The sequence below is a fragment of the Leptopilina heterotoma genome, unplaced genomic scaffold (assembly GCF_015476425.1).
Source record: "Leptopilina heterotoma isolate Lh14 unplaced genomic scaffold, ASM1547642v1 Lhet_581, whole genome shotgun sequence".
Taxonomy (NCBI): domain Eukaryota; kingdom Metazoa; phylum Arthropoda; class Insecta; order Hymenoptera; family Figitidae; genus Leptopilina; species Leptopilina heterotoma.
In genome coordinates, this window is record NW_025111132.1 from 139,752 (window position 1) to 159,429 (window position 19,678).

The following is a 19,678-nucleotide window of genomic DNA, read 5'->3' on the forward strand; positions in this document are numbered from 1 at the left end:
TAAAAATAAATATATCAAAAAAAAATTATAAACATTAATTTATTACTATTATTTAATTAAAAAAAATTTTTTCTCTTGTTTGACAATATTGGACCAATAGTAACAACCGATGCTTGGCGAACCCGTTACATCACAAGCATCAGCTAATATTGGTTCAATATTGGGAGCTTTTATTGGACCGATGTTCGGTTTCTTGGCTCCCAATATTGGACCGGTGAAAAATTTCTCACTGGGAAGTTACGTTTTCGAACAAAAGATAATTTAAAAGAAAAAGAATTATTTTTGTTATTAATACAATTAACTTAATTGCATAAAAAGTCTTATTCTTTTTATTAAAAAATTGTTTATTGGCAAACCTGCTGTGTAAGTATTGTACACAGAAAAAAAGTCTTAAATCTGTGAAGGACTAATTTTAAAATCAGGCTTAATTTTAGTCTGTAACGATATTTTAGTCTCATAATTAGCTTAAGAATATTGTTAACACGCCTTAATCTTAAAGCAATACACATTTATGACTTATTTTTATATGTAAGTCTTAAATGTAGTCTCAGCGAGACTAGTAGAAACTTTAAGAACTCAACAGATAAAATGAAGTCGAAATGTACCCCCACAGCACCGAAACTTTCCTAAAAATTTATTAAATATTTACTTGCAATGTTCGGAATATGTAATTGCAATGTTTATTGAAAGTTGTGTAAAGATTTAAATGTCTCGATTAAATAAATATTTAGCGCGAAACTTTCCTGAACATTTCAATTACATTTTCGCCTAATTATAATTATAATCACGTCATAATTTCAACATAATTTTGATCACGAGGGACAGCATTATTTATGAAGGAAATAATGTAATAGAAAAAATTGAAGAAATAAAAACGATTGAAAAAGTAAAAATTAGGATTCACTTTTGCTTGCAAGACTTGAACCATAGCGTAACCTAAACCGCAACATCAATTGTTTGAAGACAAACATCCAAGTAAAATAAGTGAATGGCATTAAATACAGACGTTGATTATGCAGAAAAGAATGATATGTTCCATAGGAAGATAAAATGTCTCTTGTTTGATTCACGAAAGTATAAAAAAGTGGCGAAGTGAGAGAGGTGAGTAAAAAAATTTCGTGCATTGTGAGCGTGCTGGGCATATATGATGGAACTTTTTAATTCTGACAGTATCCTCTCGCAGGTTTGTCAAGGACGAGATGAGCGGCCTGCTAACCTGATTTTTCTGCAACTCCTGACACAGCATTTCGATTTGAGTCTGGAATCGTTCGCGTTCAACAGTCGCCTGTTGAACCTCCTCACGCGCACGGTCCAACTCCTTTCGCAATCGCGCAGCTTCGGAGCCGTTTTGTTGACTTTGATTCTGATGAAGATTCGCCTGCATTTGCTGAATTTGCTGTTGATGAGCGTGCAACTGCCGTTCCATCGTCTGCGCCCTCTTCTCAGCAGTGTCGGCCCTCTGCTTCTCGGTCTCGCACATCTTTCTCCATTGCTCGATCTGCTCCTTGGAGGCGGGAGCACCGGACGCCGCGGCAGCGAGTTGCTTCTGCAGTTCCTGAATTGTCTTCTCGGCCATCTCGGCGCGTTGCCTCTCTTTGTTCTGATTCTGGGTGAGGGTTTGGACCTGTTGGTTGAGGCGATGAACCTCTCGAAGTTGTGCCTCCATCGCTTCCTGTGCGGCTCGATCCGGTGTTTGGGTTTGCGCTCTCTGTTGTTGCAACTGCTGAACCTGTTGCTGGAGTCTAATGACCTCTTCCCGTTGCTTCTCGCCCTCGGCCTCGCTGTTGTTTAACTCTTGTCGGAAATTCATCAACATGTCCTGGGACTTCTCCAGCTGGATGACAAGTTGGTCCCTCTCGACTTGCAACTGCTTCGCCTCTGCCTCCAGTTTCTCTTTGGCTTTCTCCACCTTCTCGGCGTGTTTCTCACGATTCTCATGAATCGCGGCTAGTTTGTCGCGATCTCTCTGCGCTAGTTGTAGATCATGCTGAAGACGAGCGATCTCCTCATTGCCGGCCATCTGGTGATGCTGCTGACTTCTCCTCAACTCCTGTCGTAGGGCGTCTCGCTCCTCCCGGGAGAGATTTACTTCACCGTTCAATCTCTCGAGTTCCTTCTTGGCAACCTCGGCCGCCTCTTGGAATTTCGTGATGTGCATCTGCGACTTCTCCAGTTCCTTGGCTAGGCGACCGGCTTCCAGTTCGACCTGGTCCCGGGCTGTGATTGCCTTATCCAGACTCGCCCTGAGTCTTTCGACTTCGATACTTGCGCTCTCTGATCTTGTTTTACCTTCCGTTTGCATCAGTCTCTCTAGACGGACAATCTCGACTCGAAGTTTCTCGTTGTCGGCCTCGAGAGCGTCCGCTTTTACTTTCATTTTGTCGTAGCGATCTTTGACCTTCTCGGCTTCGATTCTGGTGCGTTCGATATCGGCCCGATTTTTTTCCTCTGACTGACGGACTTTATTGGCTTCGTCGCGTAATCTATCGAGTTGCAATTGGGACTCGTGAAGTTTTGTCTCGAGATCGGCGATTGTCGACTGAGATCGTTTGAGCTCATTTTCACGCGCTTCCAGGCGCTCCTTGGTTCTTTCCAGATCCTGCTGGAGTTTACCACCCTCGCTCTGCCACTTCTCATGCTCGTATTGGTATTTACCTCGAACGCCTTGCTCCCGTTCCAAATCGGCTCGCAATCTTGAGGCTTCCTGCTCGGATTTCCGCGCTCTGTCAAGTTCCGCCACTGTCTTCTCAAGGCGATCCCTCAGCCTTTCGTTATCCAGCTTCGCTCTCTCGTATTCGTCCTTTTGACGTTCGGTGTTCTCCTGGTATTTCCCGAAACGTGCCGCGTACCTCTCGCTCTCGTCGCGTGAACTCTCTGCATCGGCTCGCAATCTCTCGGCCTCAGCTTGCGCCTTACGAACTTCCGCCTGCTGTCGATCGTGTTTCTCGTACATTTTCTCCAATTCGAGTTGCATTCGAGCGAGTTCCTCTTGCGTCTTCTCGGTGGCCGCTTGAGCCTTGTGCAATTGCGACTGTGCTCGCTCCAGCTCGAAGCTTATCCTCTCGTTGTCGGCGACAAGTTTTTCACGCTCGTTCTGTAAACGACGCATTTCGATTTGTGACTTCTCGTACCTCTCGCGAACCATTTCTAAATCAACTGTCAATCGATCGAGATCCTCCTTGGACTTCTCCTCGTGCTCCTTGGTACGCCCAAGCTGAAGTGCTGCTCTGTCGTACATTTCCTGAATGCGTGCCAGTTCTTCTTGTGCTTTGCGTGCTTCTTCTCTGCTCTTTGAACCCAACATCTGTTGCTTCTCTGCTTCCAATTCCAAACGATCCTTGTCCGCTTCCAGAACGTCAATTCGATTTTGCAGTCGATACACTTCACTCTGCGATCTGCAAACAAAAGTTTATGTTACTAATTTTAAATTCATTTTTCACCTTCTTCTTTTACTTATATTGTACCCTAAACTTTCTTGATTTTGACTTTAAAGGGAAATTTTAATGCTGCTTTTTTATAAATTTTAGATTTTTCCTATAATATTTTTTAAACTGTGCGTCTAGAGAAACAATGCGTTAAACAATTCTCATTTTTTGACGTTTTGTGCAGATTTTTCACTTTTTTCGGAAAAAAATTTCTTTCTACAATTATTTTTAAAATATTAAAAATGAAACAGAAATAAACGCATTAAAAATACTTACCTGTCATATTTCTCCATTAATTTTTCACACTCTTTATTGCTAGTTTCTCGTTCCTCGTGTGCTTTATTTAAAGTGTACTGAACTTTCTCCATCTTGTCTTTCAGAATTTCAATTTCCGTTAAAGCGTCGTCTTTTTCAAGCTATGAATAGAAATAAGTTGTATTAATTAGACATGAATCAGTGTAATAATTTTTTTATCGAAAATATTATTAATTAAAAACAGAAATTTTACCACAAATGACCACAATATTTAGTCTATACTACGAATATTTCTTGGAATGTTGAGACAATATTGCTACAGTATTAATTATTTGTCGTAAGGTAACATTGAAGCACAGTTTTTCTGAGGATATCAAATTGCAACAAAAAACGTATCAAAATTGTTGCGATGCATATTGTGTTAATAATGTGGCAATTTAAAATCAAGACTGTTCAATGATCAAATCTACAAATTCCGATTGCGCATAATATGACAAATAATAATTCCGATGATTTAATAACCGACTCAATAATACGACAATTAAAAATTCCATCTGTTTAATGACCAATTCTACAAAAATGCTTAAAAATTTCAAAAAGGTTCAAAATATTTTCTGACCGATTTTATTTTATGACTATATTCAATTTCTCTTTAAAAATTACTATAAAACAATTTTACAGGATATTTAAATTATTTTCTTGATAATTATAGTTAAAAATATAGTATTTCTTCCCCTTAAAATATTTCCATTTTATTGTTTTTTAATTGAATGTTTATCAACAAATAGAGAAGGGCGATCTTTGTTATTTTACTCTGCCATTTTTACATTATTTAAATGTTTATTCCACAGAAAAGTGACTGTAGTATCTTAACTTTGTTAAAAAAAAGTATGTCCCGATATCCCTTCTACTTTTTTTTCTAGAATTATTTTTTTGGATCAATGCAGAGTTATCAAATTCGTCCCGGGCCAGCTGGGGCGTGATGGATACCGACCTGTGGTGTAATGAATAATGTGTGAAAATCATTATTTATAAGTTTAGATTTTGATAAAATTATATTGTTAAGTGAGGTTTGTAGGGGAAAGGTGTACGAGATGATACCCTGGGGCAAGATGATCCTTTTGAGTTTTGGAGAGCCTATTAGCGTAACCTTTTTGGCAAATACGGTAATATGTTGCCACTGACATACCTATGAATCAGTCAAACTGTCATGATAACACGCGTCATTAAAAAAATTCTATTGTAAAAAATAAAAATTTCATACTTTTGATCGAAGGAAAGCTTAACTTTGTACTTAGATAACTTTTGTTGTACCAGCTGTAATTCCATTTTTCTTGTACTCACAGCTTCAGTTTATCTTCAATTAAGTGTTATGATTGGTATTATGGAATAACAGAGCTCGTAGATTGAGTTACGAACAAATTACAAAATAGTGGCATTTGGGGCAAGATGATCTCTCAATGGGTGTCAAGATGATCCCCCTGATTCCCATGTATTTCGTTTTACCTCAAAGTGAATTTTCTAGTATTAATAAAAAATTTAATTTTTCTCGCTTCTTATATGTTTTTATTATCAAAACTAATTTATTTTAAACAAAAAGTTGAAATCTACATCTTTTTTATTAATTTTCTTGTTGTAGACAAGAAATTATAATAAATTATAAAATTATAAATTATATACAAGAAATTATTATTATGCCACGAAATTATAAAATAGAAAAATGAATCTTGGTAAGTGTTCAAAGGCATTTATAACCTAAATAAAGCATATTTAATATTAATATACGTTATTTCTTTAATGTAGTCTCCTTTTCCAATAATTGGGGTAAGATAAACCTACGGATCATCTTGCTCATACCAGGGGGATCATCTTGGACACCCCGGTGTCCAAGATGATCCTTTTGTAAGGTTTTAGAAAAATTAAATTTACTTGTAAAATATTAATTAGCTGCATATATTTCTAATTAGAAAAGTTAGATAAATTAATTATCTACTAGTTCGTACAAAACAAACTCAAAAATGTTGATTTTTCTTTGAATAATGGTCATTCACCCTTAGCGGGATCATCTCGTACACCTTTCCCCTGTATTATACTTATAGTAAAAAATATTAAAATAGTTTCATTAAAGAAAATTGAAGAAAGTAAAACTGCAGTCACATTTAAAAAACGTGGTCCTCTGCTTTTTATTAAAATCTGTTAAATTTTTTCAAAGTTTTAAAATACGAAAAATTTATTCAAATTTCTTTCTTAGTAACTTTTAACGTAGTTTCTAATAACATTATTACAAACATTAGGAGTTTTACTTGGTCATTAATTTTTAATCATCGCACCCGGTCAAAATTATCCAATACGCCCCGAAAGTACTTGGATAATATTTTGTAATCTATTATCAATAGACCTGTATAGTAATTAATTTTATACAACTCAGGCGTATTATGGTCACTTTATCTACCTGTACAGGCGCGTACTAAGTTCCCCCTTATAACCCAGCAGTCAATAAAGTATCCACTATAGCCCTAGGGAGATAAAGGGTACATTATTGACCGCTTACACCGGTACAGGTAGCATAGAGTAACCATAATACGCTTTTGTTGTATAAAGCAAAGTATGGAACAAGGGAGGTAACCTTGTTTATGACCTCGCACAATATTGAAAAACTTAGACTTACCTCCCTAGTTGAATAATGTACTATTATTTTTAAAATATTTAAGACACTCTTAAAATTTTAAATTACATTTTTGTTTATAAAACTGTTGCTTATAAAATTATTTTTTTATAATTGATCTACCCTTAAATTCCCTCTCTAGGGGTTTCAAGACCTTGCCGTTGGTGGGAGGCGCACGAGGGGCTTTTACCCAGTAGGAGGCTACTTCTCGATATCTCTCGTGGGGACTAAGATGGCGAACCCTACAAAATGGGTCGGCCGCTACAGAAACCGAATCTTCTGTGTTTCGCTGGGCAGTCACAGTGGGCCAGGCGACCTAGTTTGCTGGCCAAAACTCCAAATTTATTTAAAATTGCCTGAAAATTATTACTCAGGGGTTTTTGGGGTCGCTGATTACGAATCTGAACTTAGTTTTTCAAAATTCAAAATGGCGGATCCAATATGGCAGACAATTTTTTAAAATTTAATCCAATTGACCTGAAAATTAATACTCAGGGGTTTTTGGGGTCGCTGATTACGAATCTGAACTTAGTTTTTCAAAATTCAAAATGGCGGATCCAATATGGCAACATTTTTTTAAAAATTGATCCAATTGGCCTAAAAATTATTACTTAGGAGTTTTTGGGGTCGCTGATTACGAATCTGAACTTATTTTTTCAAAATTCAAAATGGAGGATCTAATGTGGTAGACAGTTTTTCAAAAGTTGATACAATTTGCCTGAAAATTATTTCTCAGGGGTTTTTAAGGAAGCTGATTACGAATAGCTTAGTTTTTCAAAATTCAAAATGGCGGATCCAATATGATGGCTTTATTATGCAAAAATTGTTAAATTTATATTTGAATCAGATTTTTGGATTGCTGATTTATAGTAAAAGTGATAGTTTTTAATTTTAAAAAGTTAATATTTTTTATTGTTTTGCCTGCAGTTCGCCTACTGTTATTGTATTTTCCAGAGTATACCACAAGGAGGTTGCAGTGCTATTTAAACCCCATTCAGGGTGCTTTCTGAGTGGATCCCCTCGCCTCCCACATTTTGGGGGAGGTTTCTGAGTGAATTCCCCTAGCCTCTCACTTTCGGGGTGCTTTCTGAGTGGGTCCCCTTGCCTCCCACGTTTCGGGGAGGTTTCTGAGTAAGTTCCCCTAGCCTCTAACTTTCGGGGTGCTTTCTGAGTGGATCCCCTTGCCTCCCACGTTTCGGGGAGGTTTCTGAGTGAGTTCCCCTAGCCTCTCACATTCGGGGTGCTTTCTGAGTGGGTCCCCTTGCCTCCCACTTTTTCTTATAAAAATCAAATATAATAATCTTCCAAGTCTTCCTCTGCTGACAGTTCTATGTTCTGTAAATATTCGAGAGTTTCCGTAGTATCCGATATGTCTATCTGTTCATCTTCATCTTCCACTTTATAGTCATTGTTTGAAGTTTCTTGTGGAACTTCAAGTAAATCCCCAATTTCTTTCACCATCGAAATTTCATTTTCCTTTTTATTCGTGATTGAAGACTAATATTATTTATAATTGGATCTGTACTGTCCATGGATCTATAAAATACATCTTCAAGATTAGCTTCTCGACTGATTTGTCTTGCATGATGTTGTCTGTCGCTCTTGTAATATTTATTTCTTGATTCCGATGCTTTCTCGCCTAACATACCCATTGGTAATAAACTTGTTCTTATAACATCACCACCGTACATAAGAATTTTATGCAAAGATGCTGACATTAAATACCAACGATAGTGCTCAACATAAATTTTCGCTGTTGATTCGTATAAAACATCAAACTTTAATGCGTCAATAGGAAGATGACAAGATAAATCAATAAGAATTTTCTTAAAATTCCGAAGCATCTGCACGTTAAGTCCAAGCAGTTCAGCGAGTAACTCCGGACTTTGAAAAACTCTTCTAGTGGTATTCCCATTATTTGTACTACCAGAACCACCAGGTTTTGGTTTATCCACAATAATTCCTAATTTTTCCCACAAAATGTTTTGTATATATTTTCTTCTTTCAATAAATTCCAATTTGTGCTCTTTTTTCTTACCTGCCAGACTTTTATGTTTATTCTGTAGGAGATATTCAGACAAACTTCCAGAAATTTTATCCATGCATGAAGGGGACTTAAACCATATTGGAGCGAGTTTGGATTTAGTAAAAAAATACCTTTATCTTTATTAGACAAATTATTAAACATTGAGGGAGTTGCGTGACAAATAGGACAGTTTTGCATTGATTTTGTATTTGTTATGATGTTTAGAACTTTTTCGTCAATTAATGTCAAAAACAGAGAAAAATGAACTCGAATACGACGATTATCATCCAATGCAATTTCAAGAATTTCTAGTTTGTCAATTTCTTTTTCAACGTTCTTTTTTTGCATTAAAATAACATCTGCAGTTTCTGAAATGTATTGAATGCAAAGAGGGCGAAATGATTTTGGCGATTGCGATGTTCTGTTGTTCCAGAGAACTATATTTTCTTCATCGGAGTTGAATAGTAATCGTAAAGGAATTGCAGTTGTAACAAACAGATTCTTATCACTTTGTGGCGCATTTTCTGCTGCAGATTTGTATGACTGATTATACCAAGATAGTCCTGAACAACCATCAAACCCCCATGAAAACATCATCACGCTTTCTAATAATACTAAGTTTGTTTTCTGCATGTACTGAATAATAACTTCAGATTGCAATTTTACAATTCTTTCTGTGGTATGGTTTAATAAGGATTGAAGGGTGACCTTTACAATCTTTTCAGAAAGAGAAAGAGAATTTTTTGGAGGGCGACATCTTTCCTTAGCAAGTCTAACTTCATTGTAGGTTGGCCAGATATCTGCACCACATGATTTAACTTCTGTGCGCATGCTTTGATACAAATCTTTACTCAAAGATTTCTCTAATAAAAATGCTAAGGCTTCTTTTGGAGTTTTTTTCACAATTGAAACTAGGGGTTCGTTGATTAATTTCCTAATTTTTTTAGGTTGCTCTGGACATTTCAGTATATTATCGAGTACAAAACATAAATCAAAATTTCCAGAACGCCTCGATGCATAACGACATGCCATAATCATTCTCTGTGGATCATGTTTTAATTCTGCACTAATTTCAGTAACTTCTCGACGTTGTGAACGGTATGATTTTTCAGAAAATTCAATAGCAGGGCGACCACAAATTCTAGAAATGTTACTAAAGGTATATTTTGGGACTGAGGTCTAAACTCGTTAAGAATCTGCATTGCAACTTTCAAAATTGAAAATGGCTGATCTAATATGGACGATCAAATGACAAAAATCCTTATAAATGCATATTAAAAGGAATTATTTACATGAAAGCCTATACTCCAAGGTTATTTTCGCCGCTGATTACGAATCTGAGGTCAGATTTTCAAAATTCAAAATGGCCGATCCAATATGGCGGTTTAAATTATGAAAAATTAGGCAAATCATTCTGATACTATGTATTCCAACAGTTTTCGATTTGCTGATTACGAATCTGAGGTCAGATTTTTAAAATGGCCAATCCAATATGGCGGTAGAAATTATGAAAAATTAGGCAAATCATTCTGATACTCAGTATTCCAACAGTTTTCGAGTCGCTGATTACGAATCTGCAGACAGATTTTTAAAATTTAAATCGGCCGATCCAATATGTCTGTCGCAATTATGAAAAATTAGGCAAATAATTCTGATACTCAGTAATTATGAACTGACAATTGACAATTTTATTTAACTCTTTACCATGGTAACAAAGTAAGTTTAAAGAGAATGTCTAGATAGATATTTTTTATTTGTACGAAACTTCATGTATTCAGACAGTCTTTTTTCTTAAACTAGAGTGGACTTCGTTGATGCTGTTAACGTTTTTAAATTTTATTCTCCATTTTCTCATTTATGCTATTCCTTAATTGCAACCTATCTTCAATTATTTTTTGTTAATATTTATTACTTTGTTCTTTTTCATCATATTATGTTCGGAATTGTTTTATTTTGAAATTGAAGATTCTCAATGTTTACTGCTTACTTTTTATTGTTTCTATTTTGGTTTTTAAATTTAAAAAAAATCGAAAGATATTCTGATGGAAAAATTAGAATATAAATTCATGTGTATACAGCTCTAAGAATTTTGAATCTATCATTTTTGTTATTCATACAACGAATGGAAATGATGTACTCAAACAACGTAACAAATATCAACTCGACAACCTCCATTAGTGCAGAAACTGATTCTTAGAAACAAATATCAATACTTAACAAATCCTTCCTTTATGTTCTATCGGCCATTTTGAATTTTAAAATTCCGACCTCAGATTCGTGATCAGCGACTCGAAAACTGTTGGAATACTGAGTATCAGAATCATTTGCCTAATTTTTCATAATTTCGACAGACATATTGGATCGGCCATTTTGAATTTTGAAAATCTGACTGCAGATTCGTAATCAGCGACTGGAAAACTGTTGGAATACTGAGATTTGCCTAATTTTTCACAATTTCGACCGCCATATTGGATCGGCTATTTTGAATTTTGAAAATCTGACATCAGATTCGTAATCAGTGGCGAAAATAACCTTGGATTATAGAATTTCATGAAAATAATTCCTTTTAATATGCATTTATAAGGATTTTTGTCGTTTCCCTGCCGGAAGAATGAACTGAAATTGTACTGGGGAATTAGTACTGAGAGCTCAGTGCTATTTCAGCAGTGAAAATTTGCTGCGTTTCAGCACTGAAATTGTTCTGGAAAAAATTACCTGCAAAAGGGTCGCTATCGGTGATGTTTATGGCCTGACCGTCATTAAGTTGAAGGACGAATATTTCTTTGTTAATGTTAAAAATAATTTTTATTTACATATATTTCAACATTATATTTGTTTTTTATGAACTCAGACTCTTTACAAGTAATTATTATGTATGTTAAATATTCATGTTAATCTAAATTCAAAAAAAAAATATCCGTTTTTACGTAACAATTAGAGTTTGCGAGATAGTTTATAACTTTTTTAATTAAACATTTTTTATAATGAATTTTAGATATTTGTAATCATAAAACATCACAGTTTCAAATTTTTTTGTTTTGAAAATTGAATTATTTAAATTGTAAACTTTTTAAGCCATAAAATTATAATCCCATACAACAATAGGCTTTCGGGTCTATTGTTAAAGCAGGGGTTGCAATATAAGTTTAAAATTTAACGGGAATTTCGTTGAAAATTTTGTTAAACTTTTTTTATTTTCACTTCTAAACTGTTAACAATGGTTTGTTGACATAACCTACATTTGAAACTATTGTTAAAGGACTTTGAAAATGTCTACCGAAACATTTAAAAAAACGGACTGAAATTGTACTGGAGGCCAGTACAATTTCAGTACTTTTTCAGTCCATTCTTCCGGCAGGGTTGAACGTCCATATTCGATCGGCCATTTTGAATTTTGAAAGTTGCAATGCAGATTCTTAACGAGTATAGGCCTCAGTCCCAGAATGTACCTTTAGCAACATTTCTAGAATTTATTTGTGCAAATTGTTTCAGTTTCAATGTTCATAACTTTTAAAAAATACGAAAATAACCAGATTTAGGCCCTTACAGCACAGACGCCATTTTGAATTTTGGAAGTACGGCAAGGGTTTCAAATAGGGCTTGCAATCCCACACTAACGTCAATCCCGCGGGACTAGAATGCGAGATAACTCTCAATCCTGCGGGATCCCGCAAAATCCCGCATAATTTTATGTTATTACCTATATTCTAATTTTCTAATAATTATTAGATAAAATTTTATTGAAACGTTTTATTTATTCAATTAAATACATTGTTACAATGACTTAGAACCAATTTGAAATATAAATTTTTATTTAAAAATTTTTTTAAACTATTGAAATCCTACACTACCGTCGGGAATTATCGGTACGGCTGCACGCGCACGGCCTAAAAACATACTAATCTATAAATCACGATATTTTTGTAAATACAAAAGTAAGAAAATTAACAAATATACCATTCGAAAGATTATTAAATTCTACTATTAATGATACATAACTGAAAATTTTAATAATTTATACAAAGATTGCAGCAATCGACAAATTTGACAAAAAAAATTAAAAAATAAATTTTTTTTTAAAATTTTTTCAACCCCCGCACATTTTTTAAAAATTGTAGAAAAAATGTGAAACTTACATAAGAGTGATCATTTAAGTCTCATCTTTAATTTAAGACCAAGAGAGTTTAAAAATCTTAATCGGTTAGCGAAATATCATTATAAACGGCCGAGTATTTTCAGCCTAAAATCGTTCAAAATCGACTAATTTAATGCATTTGTCAAAAACATGCTCGGACGTTTATAATGATATCTCACGAACGGAATAAGATTTTTAAACTCTCTTGGTCTTAAATTAAAGATAAGAGTTGAGTTATCACAATTATTTAAGTTTCACATTTTTTCTACAATTTTTAAAAAATGTGCGGGGGTTGAAAAAATTTCCAAAAAAACTTTATTTTAAAAATTTTTTTGTCAAATTTGTCGATTGCTGCAATCTTTGTATAAATTATTAAAATTTTCAGTTATGTATCATTAATCGTAAAATTTAATAATCTTTCGAATGGTATATTTGTTAATTTTCTGACATTTGTATTTACAAAAAAAATCGTGATTTATAGATTGGTATGTTTTTAGGCCGTGCGCTTGCAGCCGTACCGATAATTCCCGACGGTAGTGTATTTTCGAAGAAATTCTTATATAAGTTTGGCTGTGTCTATAAATAAATTTTTTAAATAATTTTTTTTAGTATTTTAAAATTAACGTAAATTTTTTAATTAAATGGAAGTTTCTAATTTTCAATTTGAAAATAAGATCTTACGAAACAAAGAGTATCGATGGTATTATCTGCTAAACTACTTCTAAGTTTATTACAGAAATATTCTGCGGCAGAAAGTGCTCGTTCAGATTCCACACTATTTGGTGTAATAGTCATTAACCCTTTGAAGCATACATTTTTCTAGTCAAGGAATTTAAAAATCAAGTACACTTTAGAGGGTTTTCAGGTACACTGATTAAAAATCTGAAGTCGGATTTTTCATATTTTTAAAATTCAAAATGGCGAATCCAATATGGCGGACGACTTTTTCAAAAATTGATCAAATTCACTTGAAAATTGTTACTCGGGGGTTTTTGGGGTCGCTAATTACCAATATGAAGTCAGATTTTCAAAATTCAAAATGGCGGATCCAGTATGGCGGACTTATTTTTAAAAATTAATCAAATTCACTTGAGAGTTCTTAGTCAGGACTTTTGGGGTTGCTAATTACAAATCTAAAGTTAGATATTTAAAATTAACAATAGCGGATCCAACATGGCGGAAATATTTTTAAATAATGATGGAATTCGATTTAAACGTATTATTCAGGGGTTTTTCGTTAATGACAAATATGAAGTCAGACTTTCAAAATCCGAAATTTATTAATATATAAGTACATATAATATAAAATACATATTGGGCATTTCCCTGTAAAACGGACATTCCCTGACCTTTCCCTGACCGTTAGAAATCCCGCGGGATTCCTCTCCTTTTTTATAAGTATGTTGGATTCAATAAATAGTGTGGGATCCCGCGGGATTGCCGGATCCCGCTCTGAGGGATTGAGAGCTATAGTTTCAAATTCTGTGATACTTGAAGCTTCATGCCACCAAAGTGCATTCAATTTAATTAAAAATTGACGTGGTTACGGAATTTTGACGCCTCTTACTACATTTTGCCCCACTGTGTGGGGGTAGTAAATGGTGGACCCCCTGTTTGGAGGAACATAGAAAAACAGTAAAAAAGCTTTTCAATAAAGCCAATATACGTAGGCATCAGCGAGCATGGGATGAATATCATACCGCTCGCGATTCTTACAAGAAAGAAGTAGAGAGGGCAAGGGGTGTCAGCTGGAGAAGTTTTTGCGAGGGAATCGAGAGGATACCAGAAGCATCAAGACTTCATAAAGTACTAGCTCTAGACCCAATGGCAAAATTAACTACTATTAAGCTGCCTAATAGGCAGTATGCCCAGGATAAAAGGGAGTGTATAAAGCACCTGATGGAGGTAAACTTCCCGAACTTTAGAGAAGGTTCGGAGAACAGCCATAGCATAGGACCAGGTAGGAACCGAGGATATCGGGAATACTGGAAACTATCACCCAGGGTCGTAACTCCGGAAGGGATTGATTGGGCAATAAGCACTTTTAAACCATTTAAGGCTTCAGGGAGGGACGGTATATATCCGGTTCTTTTGCAAAAGGGATTGGAGTGTATTAGAGTACCCCTGTGTAAAATTATGAGAACGTGTATAGCTCTTGGTTACACACCAAAAAAAAAACACAACCCTCGTCTTGGAAAAAGACGAGGGTTGTGTTTATTCCGAAGGCCGGTCGGTTAGGGTATACTGCGGCGAAGGACTTCAGGCCAATCAGCTTAACTTCTTTTATATTAAAGACGTTAGAGAAACTGGTGGATAATTTTATTAGGCAGGAATGTCTTAGAGATCATCCCCTACATCAGGGACAGCATGCATATAGAGTAGGCTTCTCAGTAGAAACAGCCCTCCATTCAGCAGTAGGTAGAATAGAGGGACAAATCAGCAGTGGTAGCTATGCGGTTGGTACCTTTCTTGATATCGAAGGTGCCTTCCCTAACACCGCTAGCAAAGCTATCTGTAGGGCAGCCAGGATGCAAGGTGTGCCCAAGCCGCTAGTTAAGTGGATCGACAGCATGCTTCGCGAAAGGGCCCTTGAAGCGGAGTATGGTGAGGCTAAGGTAACAGGCCTTGTCTCAAAAGGGTGCCCACAAGGAGGAGTCATCTCTCCTTTATTGTGGTGCTTAGAGGCAGATTAGTTAATTAGAAACCTTAATAGCCAGGGATATTATACGCAAAGTTATGCGGATAATTTCCTTATAATTATAAGAGGGCACTCAATTGAGACCCTCTTAGAACTTACGGAACGTGCACTTAAGATTGTCAAGGATTGGTGCAATCTGACTGGACTTTCTGTAAACCCAGAAAAAACGAACATAGTAGTTTTCACAAGAAAATATAAGGTACAGAGTTTAAAGAAACCGATGTTTTATAGAAAAGAAATTTCTTTTTCTGAATCGGCTAAGAATCTGGGAGTAATTCTGGATAAAAAGTTGATTTGGAAGGAACATTTCGAATATCAGTATAAAACTTTATATCGATGTTAACTCTAGTTTTGACCAAAATTTGATTGTTATATATTAGAGGTTTTTAGTTATTGGTTTCATTTTTTCCTTTGGTCATTTATTGCACAACATATTTATATATTATACAGTATCGTCCGCAATTGTCAGTCCACCCATTTTTAAAGGAATGACAAAAATTTTTTAACATAAAATTCATGAAAACTAAAATTTTTTGGTTTATATTTTGAAAGACGATAAAATTTTGAAAAGAATAAGACCTTACAAAAGTCATTTGGCCAAAATTTGTAGAAGATATTCCTAAAAATCGTCATTTTCAATGTTTTACAAAAATTTAAATAACTTCTAAAATAATGAACGCTTTTTAATAATCTTAGGCTTATTTTAAAGGTCTTTTTCTACGGAATAAGAATTACTTATAGGCATTAACCTGTCATTTTTAACTTGGAATAAGCATGACGTCAAAATTAGACAAAAAAATTGGAAAAATTTGAAATCAATTTTTTGTACTAAAAACTATTCTAGAACATATATAAAACATGATATGGTGTAGATTTTTCAAGAAAATTTAATAAAAATATATGTTTGAGTTTCAAAAATTATTTTTCTTTTAATAATATTATTTCAAATTTTTTGAATTTTTTTGTCCAACTTTGACGTCATGCTTACTCCAAGTTAAAAATTACAGGTTAATGCCTATAAGTAATTCTTATTCTGTAGAAAATGGTCTTTAAAATAAGCCTAAGATTATTAAAAAGCGTTCATTATTTTAGAAGTTATTCAAATTTTTGTAAAACATTGAAAATGACGATTTTTAAGAATATCTTCTACAAATTTTGGCCAAATGACTTCTGTAAGGTCTTATTCTTCTTAAAATTTTATCGTCTTTCAAAATATAAACCAAAAAAAATTTTACTTTTTATGAATTTTATGTTAAAAAATTTTTGTCATTCCTTTGAAAATGGGTGGACTGACAATTTCGGACGGTACTGTACATATTTAACGTTTCGGCTATAATTTGAAGCCCTCTTCAGAAAAGTCTAAAAAATATATAATAATGAGAACAGTAATATAATGTTTTTTTGGTTATATATAGGTTTGGTTACTTTTGTTTACCCTATATTATATGGCATAGTTTTATTAAAAACTTGCCAAAAATTTATTAAATTTTTGGATTTGCATCCATTGTCATATTTTAAAATTAGTTAACAATCATTTTCATTTGTTTTAACTTGGAAGACTAGATGACATTTGATAGTATAATAGCAGTGTTTATGCATTGTAGGTAGATGGTATAACTTAGATGCACGACTGTTTTCGCTACGGTCTGAAAATTTGTGGCATTGAAGATCCCACATGTGACACAGGTGGCGCTGGTCTTTTAAATTTTCTGCTATTATATATTATGTTTTTGTAGGCATTGCTAAGGTATATTACATCGGTTTTTGCGTTTACAGAGTGTGGATTTTTTATTATATGAAACATTTCGGCAAAACTGCGCTTTATAAGATTGCTTTCTGTCGTAAGAACTTTTGCATTTTTAAAGTCAAAACAGTGGTTTTGTGTGTGTGAATGTTTGACTAAGGCAGATGATGCTTCGTCAAGTCTACATGATCTAATGTGTTCATCGATCCTAGTTTTAAGTTTCCGTTTTGTTTGACCAATGTATACACCGTTACAGTCTTTACCTTTACATGGGATTTCGTACACTACATTTGTTTTATTGTATAGCGGAATAGGGTCTTTCAGGCTTTGGAAGACACCCGAGTTGTTTTTGCACGGTTTGAAAACGACGTTAAAATTATATTTCCTTAATATTGTTTTTAATTGATTGTGGTTTTCATGAATATATGGTATAACTACCAATTTGTCAGTGTCAAAGACTTTTTTGTATTTAATATTATTATTAAATTTAATAAATCTTGGGAGGAAGTCATTCTGTATTAAAGTATCCGTAACTATTTTTAGATTTTCAAGGTGTAATTTTGGGTGGGCGAGTTTTATTGATCTATCCACTAAGTTGTTGATTGTACTGATTTTATATTTTTTGTGAATGTGTAAGTTAAAATTTAAATATCTGCCGGACCAGGTGGTTTTCCTGTACCAGTTAGTTATTAGCGTGTTATCTTCGTTAATTTAAGTGATGTCTAGAAAATTTATTTTGTTTTTTCCAATCTCCATGGTAAACTGCAATCTTTCTTCCTCATTATTAAATTTGTTTAGCATATAGTCAATTTTGTTGTCAGGTATGCAGGCGAGGACGTCATCCACATACCTAACGAAAAAAACAGGTTGAAAATCTAATTTGTTTAGAACTTTAAGTTCCAGCTCTTCCATGACCAAGTTTGCTATAGCGTAGGTTAAAGGGGATCCCATTGGGGTACCAAAAGTGTGCATATAGAATTTATTATTACATAAACAATAAGCATTGGTTATGCAAAAGGTGGTTAGTTCTATAAATTCGTCTTGAGGAATGCTCGTGTGTGTTTTAATTTCATTAAATCTAGTTTTGATGCAGTCTATTACCCTGGAAAGTGGAATGTTTGTACAGAGTGACTTCACGTCTAAAGAAACCAGAGAGTGACCAGGTGGAATTTTATAATTCTTTAGAGTATCAATAAGGTGCCAAGAGTCTTTAATATACGTTCTAGTTTTTCCTAATGTTTTTTAATAGGTTGGCTAATGAATCTAGGTAACTCTTCAAGAGGTGAGCCTAGGAAGGATGTAACCGGTCTCCCAGGACAGCCATCTTTGTGAGTCTTTGGTAAAATATAAAATCTAGGTGCATTGCCATTGTAGGATTTAAGTCTCATTGCTGTATTTTTATCAATGTATTTTTTAATTTCTAGTTGAGACACCATTGTATTTAATTTTCTTTCAATTGAGGAAGTTGGGTCCTTATTGATACTCTTATATGTGGATTTATCGTTTAAAAGTTCTGCACATTTGTTATTGTATAAGTCATTAGATAGAATTACGGTTGGGCCACCTTTGTCCGCGTGAGTGACAACTATATATATATATATATATATATATATATATATATATATATATATATACAGTAAGAAAAGCTATCCGTCAGTCATAGGAAAGTATGGGAATCGCATAAGTCTGTCTCACTCCCACTCATGGGATATGACTGACGTGGTAGGTTTTCGTACTATATATATATATATATATATATATATATATATATATATATATATATATATGGGACGTTCCACGTCAACAGAAACAGAGCTGTGGCCAAAAATTGGCGCAATGAAAAAAAACGCTTAAGGGCTTAAAAAATTCTTACACTCGTGTACTTTCAATAACAGGTGGGCGTTTTTGAAAATCCAAAATGGCGGCCTAATTACAAGCGAAGAAGGTCAACAAAATCACAAACCGACAAATAATATCGTTAATAGAAATTGCAAATTTCAAGAAAAAAAATTGAACGAAACTTTTTTAAACGTTTTTGGGGTCGCTTAATACAATTCTTAACTCAGATTTTGATTAGAGTCTGAAAATTCAAAATGGCGGAACCAAAATGGTGGCCAATTTTTAAAACTCTTTAAAATCGCTCAAAACTTGTTACTCGGGAGTTTTCGGGGTCGCTGATTACGAATATGACATCGCATTTCGAAAATTCAAAATGGCGTATCCAACATGGCCGACATTTTTCTTTAAATTCATCGTATTCGCTCAAAACTTGTTACTCGGGGGTTTTCGGGGTCGCTGATTACGAATATGCCATCAGAGTTAAAAAATTCAAAATGGCGGATCCAACATGGCCGACATTTTGTTAAAAAATTCATCGATTTCGCTTGAAACTTGTTACTCAGGGATTTTCGGAGTCGCTGATTACGAATATGACCTTAGTTCTTAAAAATTCAAAATGACGGATCCAACATGGCCGACATTCGAATTTAATATTTTTTTAGAAGCAATAAAAAGCTGTTTGTAGAGAGTTAAAGTTTTGTTCTTTCTAGTAGCTGAAGCAAATTCTAATAGCGTTTAAGTATCGTAATATTTTAACCGTTTTATTTGGTTCAATTATAAATACGTGCTAAAGGCAATCAAAAAAAAATATCATATCTAACAAACAAAAATATTTGACAGAACCATAGCAAAAACACTATCGCATGTTACAATTGGTTGTACATTGATGTA

At 34.3% G+C, this 19,678-nt stretch overlaps 1 protein-coding gene across 1 annotated transcript in view; it reads right to left on the reverse strand.

Moving 5' to 3' along the window:
• Positions 1-19,678, reverse strand: part of LOC122508919 (trichohyalin-like) — a 122,407-nt gene that overhangs the window by 75,576 nt on the left and 27,153 nt on the right. The window contains exons 3-4 of the mRNA XM_043622585.1: positions 3,702-3,841; positions 1,217-3,395 (exon numbers count right to left, since the gene is read on the reverse strand). Coding sequence (XP_043478520.1) covers positions 1,217-3,395; positions 3,702-3,841 — 2,319 coding nt within the window. The remainder of the gene's footprint in view (positions 1-1,216; positions 3,396-3,701; positions 3,842-19,678) is intronic.